This window comes from Terrapene carolina, unplaced genomic scaffold (assembly GCF_002925995.2).
Source record: "Terrapene carolina triunguis isolate 2854851 unplaced genomic scaffold, T_m_triunguis-2.0 Scaffold112, whole genome shotgun sequence".
Classification (NCBI taxonomy): domain Eukaryota; kingdom Metazoa; phylum Chordata; order Testudines; family Emydidae; genus Terrapene; species Terrapene triunguis.
The window spans coordinates 10958419-10969927 of NW_020664463.1; the positions used below are offsets into that span (position 1 = coordinate 10958419).

Genomic DNA, 11509 nt, shown 5'->3' on the forward strand with positions numbered 1-11509 from the left:
ATGTCTTTATTAAATAGGCAAGCAAGCACAGAAGTATAATGTGTAGTGCTTAATAATCATACAGTACTAAAAATATAAAAATAGAAATAAAATTTCACTGAAAGCAGTTTCACTCACAAATATACAAGGAAAGGTGCTGTCAAGCCACATCATGCCACACCACTTGCCAATTGCTGCATTGACAGGTTATTTTCCAACAGAAGCAAAATACTAAAATCTGCTAGTCCTTCCTCACAGCTTTTGGTGAGATATACTATAGGGCTAGCAAAACGGGCCTCCTGCAGCTGAGAACCTAAAAATATAGATTTTTAACTGAAGGATCAAATAATTCTGTAGAATCTCATTGTTATGGGAGCCTGCGCCAGGTTAAGTATGTAACTACCCACAGGCATATCAGGGAAATAAAAAGACTTAGAAAAAATAAACTCGAATCCTGCTTATAAATCAGACTATTAATGGCTGACAGTCAATTACTGCAACTGTATTCTGCATAAATACCATTGCTTGTGTAATACTCCCATCTGCTGGAGTATTCTTAAAATCTCTTCTTTAAGACCTGCTAGTTCATTTACGTATTTGTACCAACATGTACATCCATCTTCAAATTATGTCTGAATGGGTCTAAAAGTGCTAAAAATACTAAGTTCCCTCAACTCCCATGATTTCAATGAAACTTGAGGGTGCTCAGAATCCAGCAGAACACTCTCGTTATCTAAGAGGATCATTCTCAATGGGTGAAACTCAGGCTACGTCCTCACTACGGGGGGGGGGTCGATTTAAGATACGCAAATTCAGCTACGCGAATATCGTAGCTGAATTCGACGTATCACAGCCGACTTACCCCGCTGTAAGGACGGTGGCAAAATCGACCTCCGCGGCTTCCCATCGACGGCGCTTACTCCCACCTCCGCTGGTGGAGTAAGAGCGTCGATTCGGGGATCGATTGTCACGTCCCGCTGGGACGCGATAATTCGATCCCCGAGAGGTCGATTTCTACCCGCTGATTCAGGCGGGCAGTGTAGACCTAGCCTCAGACCTGTGTGGAAGACCAGCACGTATCACAGAAACCCTGGGAGAAATGGACTCCTAACCATAGGCCCAGCACAAGCCCCATGCACCATTTACAACTCACTTACACCCTATGTTGAGGGCTTGAGTGAGACTTAAGTGCTGAACAGGCCCTTGTGATGGCCTGCCCTCTTCACAGGGATGAATTTCATTCACTCTGTATACAGCCACTCTTATCAGACATAAGAGCATGTATGCGTGGAGTGACAACCACAGTTATGTTTGTCTTGCAAAGTATGCCAGCGAATGGTATCCACTCAGAAATCCTACAAATAATGGAAGTGCGAAAATTAAAGGAAACCCCCATCTTTATCCTTTTAATTTGGGATAGGATTGTTTTGTCCTTGACATTCCAACTATAAAAATAAATGTGACAGCTAACCCCTGAGATCATTCTAGCATACAGTTTGGTTTGGCCTATTACTGATTTCCTTCTGAAATAATTTTTTATTTGGTTTACTGAATTTTATTTAGGTTTCCAGTGAAAAGCTTCTATAAAATACATTAAATAATCAATGTGGGGCTGAAAAAGTGTACATTCTAGTTGCATATATAATACATACCTTATACTTAGATAATACATTCCATAACAGCTGAGTATTCTTGTATTATCTATGAAATTCTTGCATGTTGACAAAAGATTAAAATGCTGAAGGATAAACAGCTGTTTAGGATCAAGAATAATAGTGTTCCCTATGGTTACTTAGATTTTGTTAGTTTTTAAGTCATGTTACACATAATAGCTACAGTAGTTTGTCCAGCAGGTAATAAATGAATGCATAAAGCACTTCTAGCTAATATTTGGATATTGTATGCATGCATGTTTTTTATAAATAAAAGTCAAATGTGAGGTCACACTTTCCCATCTTCTGCTTATAAACTAAATCAAATTTCTCATTCATTGAGACAGTGAAGATGTCTTTCCATAGCCCAACTCGTCCTGAAATACAGAGAAAGAGCACAAGTCAGACTGGTGACATGACAGAACACCGGCTTTTCTAAAATTATGTGTCTGATCAGATGGGATATCGGGCACCTCCTGTCAACTGCAGATCAACATCTACTCACTTTTACTTCAATGACACTTGGGGTGCTTAGCCTCTGCAAGAGGTGTGATTCATTCATACACCCCAATAAATCCCTTTGAAGCCCTCAAAATAGGTGCCACATTCCTTTTGTTGGCCATCTGCACAGGGGTGAATTTCATCCCGGAAGCATTCATCCCCTTGAAGGATTTGGCCCTATATCTTTAAATAACAATAATAGGTACCACATTTGTTTTGACTATTATTACATTAGAACCCCAATTTTATGAACTAATTGGAGATTGAAGAGTTCATAACTGAACATCTCAAAATTACAGTAGGTCTGGTGCAGACATTGCAGTAATGTTCACGGCCTCGCTTTCTTTTTAAACCATTACAAAGGGATTTCCAATGCACTGAAGACAGTGAAATGGGAAAGGATGTTCACTGTTTTTCATCAACGCCACTTTTATTACATGATTTTTTTTCCGTGTCAGGAAAAATGGTTCTTATAACTGGTAGTTCATAAGATTGGTGTTCATAAAATAGAGGTTCTACTGTAACTTAATTGTGGATATCAGATCTCACTGCAGACGATGGTGGTTTAATTATCCCCTTTTGAATCAGGGATGTATTTACACGGTTGCTGAAACTTCATCACGCATTGGTGGAATGATACACCCAGAAGAGAATAAAATAACACTAAAGATCATTAAATGCCTTTATTTTATGTTCAGTAGATGTATAAAAGGTGTTTATGATTGCACAAATATAATGAGGCAATTTCTCAAAGATGAGTGAATACCTAAATTATGCCTACAAAAATGTGCATTCAGGTACTCAGTTTGTGCATATAAACGTGAATCGTGCATGCATAATGAGTGTATGCACATTTTCTGTGGGTACAATTTAGCCATCCATGTTTGAAAATTTGTCTCCTTGTATAAAATATTTTTACTTTCCCACTGAAACCAACTAATAAAATGACCTGAAAACAATGTCAAAGTTGCCAGTAAAACACTCTGGGCCTCATTCACCACTGTGTCATTCTGGTTTTATGCCACTTTAACTAAAAGTGGGAGGGAGGGATAGCTCAGTGGTTTGAGCATTGGCCTGCTAAACCCAGGGTTGTGAGTTCAATCCTTGAGGGGGCCACTTAGGGATCTGGGGCAAAATCAGTACTTGGTCCTGCTAGTGAAGGCAGGGGGCTGGACTTGATGACCTTTCAGGGTCCCTTCCAGTTCTATGAGATAGGTATATCTCCATAACTCAGTCAAAATCAACTGGAGTAACACAGAGTTGAATTGGGCTCATACTATATAATGAATCCATTGCGTTGGGCCTTAGATTAATTCTCCTCTCATTTACAGAGGTTTAAGTGAAGATTAGCTCTATTCAAATCAAGGGCGTTATACTGCTGTAACATGGAGGAGAGTCAGGACCATGCTACCACAGAACTTAATCATATTAAGAAGACCACAAATTACACAAAGGAGACCTGATGATGCATTTGATGCATATGAGAAACTCCTAGTTAATATAATGAAAGTTGCTCATATATGATAGCTACATAATTGGGGCCAAGGACATAATTCAGTAGCGTAGCTGTGGGGGTGCAGGGGAAGCAGACGCTGCCCCTCAGCACATTTTCCAAAAGCGGCGCCTTAGTTAGGGGTTACCATGGCGCCAGCGGGCGGGGCCCACGCTCTGCTCTGAAGCTTGGCCTGCCGGGCCGGCGCTGGGCTCCTGCAGGCAAGGGGTGGCAGCATAGCGGAGGAGCCATGGGGAGGGGGCGGCACGGCCGGAGGAGCCATGGGGGGAGGGGGGGCACGGGGGCGACATGGCATGGCCGGAGGAGCCATGGGGGAGGGCTGCGGGGGGGGCACGGCACAGACGGAGGAGCCATGGGGGGAGGGCGGTGCGGCCAGAGGAGCGAGGGGGGGCACAGCAAGGCAGCCCGCAGCATGGCCGGAGGAGCCATGGGGGGGGGCGGCGCGGCCGGAGGAGCCATGGGGGGGGGGCGGCGCAGCCGGAGGAGCCAGCCCAGGGGGGGGGGCATGGAGCGGCCAGAGGAGGAGCCAAGGGGGGCGCCTTTTTAATGTTTACTCCCCCTGCTCTTAGAACCTGGCTACGCCACTGACATAATTATCTGTGAGCACTGTCAAAAAGTTTGCAATGAGTGTCCCACCAACTGCACAGTGACTTGAAGTTAGTTATTACACATGACTAGTGTCATTTTGCGAAATAGTAATTTTCCTAGTACCCCTGAAGATATAATTCACTACTAGAGGGGTTTTTTAAATCCCCAAAGATCAAGGCTTTGAATTTGAATGAAAATGCTTAATCTGACAGTTTTTGACAAATAAATGCTGGTACTGGCTTTCCTGTGTCAAACAGGGCAGTGAGTACTATTAATAAAAATGTTCTTGCAGTCATAAAAGTCAGGTATTGATTTCAGTTTTGTTCTAGCAACACTTATGGGACAAATACAGTACACTGTGCAACATAAAATCATACATTATCCTTTAGGTAATAAAAAAGGATTCTTCCTTTGTCTCAAAAATAAAATTGAAGAACCTTGTTATTCCTGAATCTCTCTAATGAGGTACAAATCACAAGTTTTATAAATGGAATGTACTATAGTGTATTTTACTAGCATCTATTTCTCAACCATATAGACTGATAGCTTGTCAAAAAGTTACCCACCTGGTTTATCATTTGAATCATGCAACTGTGTAATCTATGATGTGATATGAAGCAAATATAAGTAATATAGCTAATCAAAATGCTCTGCTTTCACAGCAGCTCTGGGTTTTCTTCAGAGTAAAGATCAATGTGCTAAAAGAAAAAAATTAAAGAACCAAAATAAAGCAAAATAATAAGGTAAACGTAGTTGATAAATTAAAAATATTTGGAACAAATTACAGTAAACTGTGGTTACTCCTGGGGGAATTCTGCGACACTGCACAATTCGGGGGGTGGGGGTGGGGAGGAGGGTCCTAGAGGGTTCATGGCAGCTGCAGTTCCCAGCATGCCTTGAGGGAAGGAGACAGCAGCATGCAGGAAACTCCACACAAGCCTGGGACCAAGAATCAGGCTGTTTCTCCCTCTGGATCCCTGGGCTCTGAGGGGTAGGAGGGTGGGTGTCTGGGCTGGGGGGGCCCCGTGGCTGGGCTCTGGGCTGGAGGGGGTGCAGGCCTCTGGGTAAGGGGGAGCCCCCACGGCTGGGCTTAGGGGAGGAGGAGGTGAGGGTATCTGGGCTCTGGCAGGGAGGGGGAGCGGTTATCTAGGCTGCAGAACCCTGTGGCTGGGCTCAGGGGGGTAGGGGATCAGGTATATTGGCTGGGCTCTATGGGGGGAGGGTTTGGGCTGGGCTGCGGGGGCGCACAGAGAAACAGGTACTGGGTTATCATAGGAGTTTCTTTAACTCTATTCCTGGAGGAATTTTTGTGTGTATCTGTATTGTTACAGACATACTTGCTGGCAGGTATTTTGAAATAAATTACCAAAATAATAGAAACTGGCATGATTATGTAGTGTTATTTTGACAAATAAAATTTGCAGAATTTTAAAATATTGTGCACAGATTTTTTATTTTTTGGTGCAGAATTTAATTATTTGGCGCAGAATTCCCCCAGGAGCATGTGGTGTTATTGCTACCGTGTTATATCACATAAATGAACAGAGGACAAAACTGCCATTAATGAAGTTGCATTTTGAAGGAACAAAACATTGCAAAAGCCAAAAACAGCAATCAAAATGAATTCAAAATAAGGAATTTCAATAAAAAGCAGACAGCAAATAAACGACCAGGTACATAGTTGACTACTGTAGCTCCCTCCTCTACCACAAAATAAGAGCTTATGTACAGTGCCTAGCACAAACGGGTACTGATCCCTAACTGGGGCTTCTAGGCTGTAATGTAAAACAATAGACAATAATAACAGCAACAGGGTAGGAGCACAAAAGACAGACCATCACCCTGCACCTGTTCTGGATGCCATCCAGACAGGCTGGTTTACAGAGACGCTACCGTGACCTCCAGTTGAGGAGTGGCAGGTTGTGGTGTTCTCACCACGGCCAGTCTCTTTCCTCACGACTGCCAGTCAAAAGGCCAGCGAAATCACTCTCCATAAGAGCCAATCAGGGAGTGAGGAAGCAGCAGCACCAATGCCATGGCCTCATCCCTTGCCCCTGCTGAGCAGTTGAGCCATAGATGGGGATTAAAAGGAAGGTACCGCTGCCTTTGTCTCTCTCTCCCCCCCACCTTGAGAAAACTGAATGGCTAGGCCAAATTCTAACTTAACTATCCTATTGTACTGAAAGGCAGTACATGAACTGGCAGAGGAATTGATGGTATCTCCGCTGTGTTTTCCCTCCAGGAGAGAGGTCATGGCTGTAAATCCCAAGCGGAAGTTAGGCGCCTAACTCCCTTTGAGGGGCAGGGTTTAGACCACACCCTTCTTTTGCCATTTCCTATTGCCTAGCTTAGGTGGCTCCTCACAGTGTGCTGGCTTTTGTGACTCCCATTCTTAGGCACCTAACAGTCCCCATGCACTGTATAGGGAGCCTGGGTGCCTATGTCAGGGCTGAGAATTGCATTAGGTGGCAGGGCGACTAAAGTAAGGCGCTGCAATGCTGAGCCAAAGTCTCTTTTGTGGATCTAGTCCTGGGTATTTTTTGCAGTGAGCTATATCGCTGACAAAGACAGAAACTGAGGGGAAGGGTGGGGGGAGGAGTCCTTTAACTCGACCTGCTAACTCATGCGAAAACTACAAACTGCTTTGTTTTCACTAGGATTTCACCTCATTAGTTAACTTGAGCTAAGAATCCCCCTTTTTGGCCAGTGAACACATAGTCTATGAGGTAGGTGAGAATTATTATTGTACCTATTTTCAGATAGGTCAACAGAGGCACACAAAGGCTCAAGGTCACTGAGCAAGTCAAATACAAAGCAGGGAATGGATCTCAGGAACTCCGATTCCCAGTCTGCTACTCGAATAACTGCACTGCCTCTCTACAGTATACAGGGTGTCTTTCCATGCCAGGCTTGCAGAGTAACAGATTTTTCAGATGAAAATAAGGAGCTGCCTTATGAAGACTGATCACATGCTAATGTCATGTCAATATTCAAAAAAGGCCAGTGGGATGATCCAGATGATTGTAGTTAGCCTGATGTCAGTCCTGAGCAAAGTCATGGAAAAAGCTGAGACAGGACTCAATCAATACAGCACTAAAGGAGGGGAATTAATGCCAGTCAGCATGGATTTTATGGAAAATAGATCCTGTCAAACAAGGCTGTTTTCATTCTATGATGAGACTACATGGTTGGTTGATAAAGGTAATGTAGATGTAATATACTTACACTTTTGTAAAGCATTTGACTTAGTATGACACAACATTCTGATAAAAAAAATTAGCACTATACACTATCAGTAGAGCATAGAATAAATGGACTAAGAACAGGCTAACTGATAGATCTCAAAAAGTAATTGTCATTGGCAAACCATTATTGAATAGGGATGCTTCTAGTGAGGTTGGCAGGGATCATACTAAGCCCAATGCTGTTCGGTATTTTTATCAATGATTGGGAAGTAAAAATAAAATCACTGCTTATAAAAATTGTGGCTGATACAAAGATTGGCAGAGTGGTAAATAATGATGAGGACAGGTAATCGTACAGAGTGATCTGTATCACTTGGTTACCTGGGCACTTTCAAACAAAATACAAGATCACACATCCAGGAACAAGGAATGCAGGCCGCACCTATAGAATGGAGATCGGTATCCTGGGAAGCAGCGACTCTGAAAAGTATTTAGGGGTCATAATGTGATGTTGTGGCAAAAAGGGCTAATGCTATCCTTAGATGTATAAACAGGGGAGTGGTGAGTAGGAGTAAGAAGGTGAGACCAATATTGGGATACTGTGTACAGTTCTAGTGTCCATGTTTTTAAAAGGATGTTGAAAGATTGTAAAGGTTGAAGAAAAAGATACAAAAGTGATTTGAGGGCTGGAGAAAATACTTACAGAGATTTAAAGAACTCAGTCTCTTTAGCTTCTCAAAAAGAAGATTGAAAGGTAACACAGGGAGAAAATACCGGATACTAAAGAGCTGTTTACTCTAGCACAGTGGTCTCCCACCTTTTTATGCTCAAGATCACTTTTTGAATCTAAGGGAAACCCAGGATCTACCCCGCCCCTTCCCAGAGGTCCCGCCCCTACCCCAAAGCCCCACCCTGCTCACTCCATCCCCCCCGCCCCCTCTGTCATTCACTCTCTCCCACCCTCACTCACTTTCACCGGGCTGGGGCAGGGGGTTGGCGTTCGGGAGGGGTTGCTGGCTCTGGGCTGGAGCTGAGGGGTTAGCAGTGTGGGAGGGGGCTCTGGGCTGAGCCTAGTGCAGGGGGTTGGGGTGCAGGAGGGGGTGAGGGGTGCAAGCTCTAGGAGGGAGTTTGGGTGCAGGAGGGGGCTCCAGGTTGGGACAGAGTGTTGGGGTGCAGGAGGGGGTACAGTGTGCTGGCTCTGGGAGGGGGGTCAGGGCTGGGGCTTGGGGTGCAGGAGGGTTTGTGGTGCAGGAGGGTCTATGGGGTGCTGGCTTCGGGAGGGGGCTCAGGGCTGGGGTGCTCCCTGCCTACCCCGGCCCCACACCGCTCCCGGAAGGGGCCAACGCACCCCTGCAGCCCCTGGGTGGGGCATGTTGCTCTGTGCACTGCCCCTCTCTGCAAGCGCTGGCCCCACAGCTCTCCCGGCCAATGGGAACTGCAAGCACAGTGCTTGCAGGCAGGAGCAGCGCACGGAAGGAGACCCCTGCCCCCCGGGGGCCGCAGGACTGCACTGGCCGCTTCTGGGAGCAGCGTGGAGCCGGGGTAGGCAGGGAGTCTGCCTTAGCGGCAGCCACACTGTGCCACCGGAGATTGAGATCGACTGGGAGATCCTATAGGATCGACCAGTCGATCGCGATCGACTGGTTGGTGACCACTGATCTAGCAGATAAAGGTATAACAAGAACCAATGATTGGACGCTGAAGCCTGACAAATTCAAATTAGAAATAAGGCACACATTTTTTACAGTGAGGGTGACTAACTATTGGAACAAACTACCAAGGAAAATGATAGATTCTCCATCTCTTCTTGTCTTCAAATCAAGATATCATGCCATTCTGGAAGAGATGCTTTAGTCAAACACTAGTTATTGGGCTCAATGCAGCAGTAACTGGGTGAAATTCTATGGCCTGTGTTATACCAGAGGTCAGACTAGATGATCTAATCTAATGGTCCCTCTGGCCTTAAAATGTAGTGGTTATCTTTGCTGATGCTAGATGGTCACCTCCTTCTTACAACCAGGTTGTTTTTGTTGTTTTTTTCTCTCTCAATCAAATGCCTCTTTTAGGGCCAAATTTATCACTTATATAAGCAGAGACAACACAGTTAAAGTCAGTGGTGTTGCACCCACTTGCACCAATGCTGAAGCTGGCCCAATACCTTTAAAATATTTGTAAATATGCAATGTTCATCCTGGATGCTTTTATTTTCTTTTAAATCACGTTCACTCCTTTGTCCCAATACTAAATGGTCAAAGTTCCTATCAGACTAATGATAATTTTCCCTCTGTTGTTTCAATAACATTTTACTGTAGATTGAATTTAAGACAATAATTTGCCAACACATCCTGTCCTTTATCAATCCATCACTTATCCTTTTGTGACATCCACCTGAAGAAGTTACAGTGTATATGACACATACCCCGGCCAACTGGAAGGGCTTCTGCATTACAGCACTGATCAATGAGTTGATGGCAATGTTCCACCATGGATTCCAGCTGTGCTTTGTCATAAGAAACTCCCAAGAATCTCACCAGCTGCTCAACCATTGTTGCAAGGTCCTGTAAGAAAATATTTAAAAACAAGTAAAAGTTAATAGACTTCAGGATTAAATATACAAATGCAAAAAATGTGTTGAAGTGGAGTTAAGGTTGCAACCGCAAAATAGCATCCTGTGCTGCTTGTGCCCTTCCTGAGTGTGAAAGTTGAATCCCCCAAACTCAAATGCTGGAAAACCAGCAAATGCCAGGGGCAGAAACATAGATGCCTAGGAAACCTTAAGTGCCTGCAGGGCCTGGTGTGAATTTTGTGAATCGAAATGGAGCCAAAACTGAGACTTCGGTGCCTAAACCCGTGACTTAGGTATCTACATCTGGCATTTAAGCACCTAAGTAGCTTTGTGGATCTGGCCGTAAATCCTTATTAAGGCTCTTAAATAAATTACCTGATTTTCAAAAAGTGCTGAGCAACTTCACAGCTTACATGAAAGTCAGTGGATGCTGCTGGTGATCAGTGCTTTGAAAAATTAGGCCACACATTTGGGAGTTCAAGTATGGACTCAGGAGTCTGACTTTAGACTCCTAATTTGATGAATCTGAGTCACGATCAATATCAAGCAATAGAAAATTCTTTATAATATCTGGTTTACCTTGTGCATATCTTCATACTTGAGGAAAAGTACATTGGAGTCCATGTGATGTTCCCAGAATTCTTGCACATGCTCAAACCATGAACCATATCCTACTGCAGAGACAGAGAACATTATAACTGACAAGGAATATGATCAATATTGTTATGAGTCCGTCTTGACAGGAACTGAGGAAAATAAGTACATTTGAATGACTGAAGCACTTTATACTTCCAAGGAAATTTTGTTTGTTTCTGCAGTGTTCCTATGGCTAATAAGGAACATCACTGAAATAGAGTATAGTCTCCATCAGTGTCGATGAGATCTTAACACCTTCACAGAGAGCTGATTTGCCCTAAAGCAGTGGTTCTCAAAGCCAGTCCGCCGCTTGTTCAGGGAAAGCCCCTGGCGGGCCGGGCCAGTTTTTTTACCTGCCGTGTCCGCAGGTTCGGCCGATCACGGCTACCAAGGGTCGCGGTTTGCCGCTCCAGGCCAATGGTGGCTGTGGGAAGGGCAGCCAGCACGTCCCTTGGCCCGCGCCGCTTCCCGCAGCCCCCATTGGCCTGGAGCGGCGAACCGTGGCCAGTGGGAGCCACGATCGGCCAAACCTGCGGACGCGGCAGGTAAACAAATGGGCCCAGCCCCCAGGGGCTTTCCCTGAACAAGCAGCGGACCGGCTTTGAGAACCACTGCCCTAAAGGCATATTATTGTGGCTACGCATTCAATGCAAAAGGCCACCGTGTTGCATGGTGAGCACTCTTTTGAGCTCAATAATACGGATGCATTGCTCATGAGTTGAAAGGGAGCCAGCAGAAAAAATGTGCATGTAGATTCCCAATCATTATGCACATAGGCGTGCGCAGCCATTTCATTAGGGTGTGCACCCAGGGAGCCCCGCCCTAGCCCCGCCCCATCCACTCCCTCCTACTTCCTGCCCCCTGACTGCCACCCTCAGAACCCCCAACC

General features: G+C 44.9%; 1 protein-coding gene across 3 annotated transcripts in view; it reads right to left on the bottom strand.

Moving 5' to 3' along the window:
* Nucleotides 1-985: 985 nt before the first annotated feature.
* SULT4A1 (sulfotransferase family 4A member 1) overlaps nucleotides 986-11509 on the bottom strand; it is a 33432-nt gene continuing 22908 nt past the window's right edge. For 2 of the 3 annotated variants that reach the window (XM_026652278.1, XM_026652277.1), the window contains exons 5-7: nucleotides 10564-10658; nucleotides 9838-9976; nucleotides 986-2008 (exon numbers count right to left, since the gene is read on the bottom strand). In XM_026652278.1, the coding sequence (XP_026508063.1) occupies nucleotides 1896-2008; nucleotides 9838-9976; nucleotides 10564-10658 (347 nt within the window). In that variant the 3' untranslated portion in view covers nucleotides 986-1895. Of the gene's footprint in view, nucleotides 2009-4799; nucleotides 4932-9837; nucleotides 9977-10563; nucleotides 10659-11509 lie in introns of all 3 variants that reach the window. The other variant, XR_003369811.1, reaches the window with a different exon arrangement.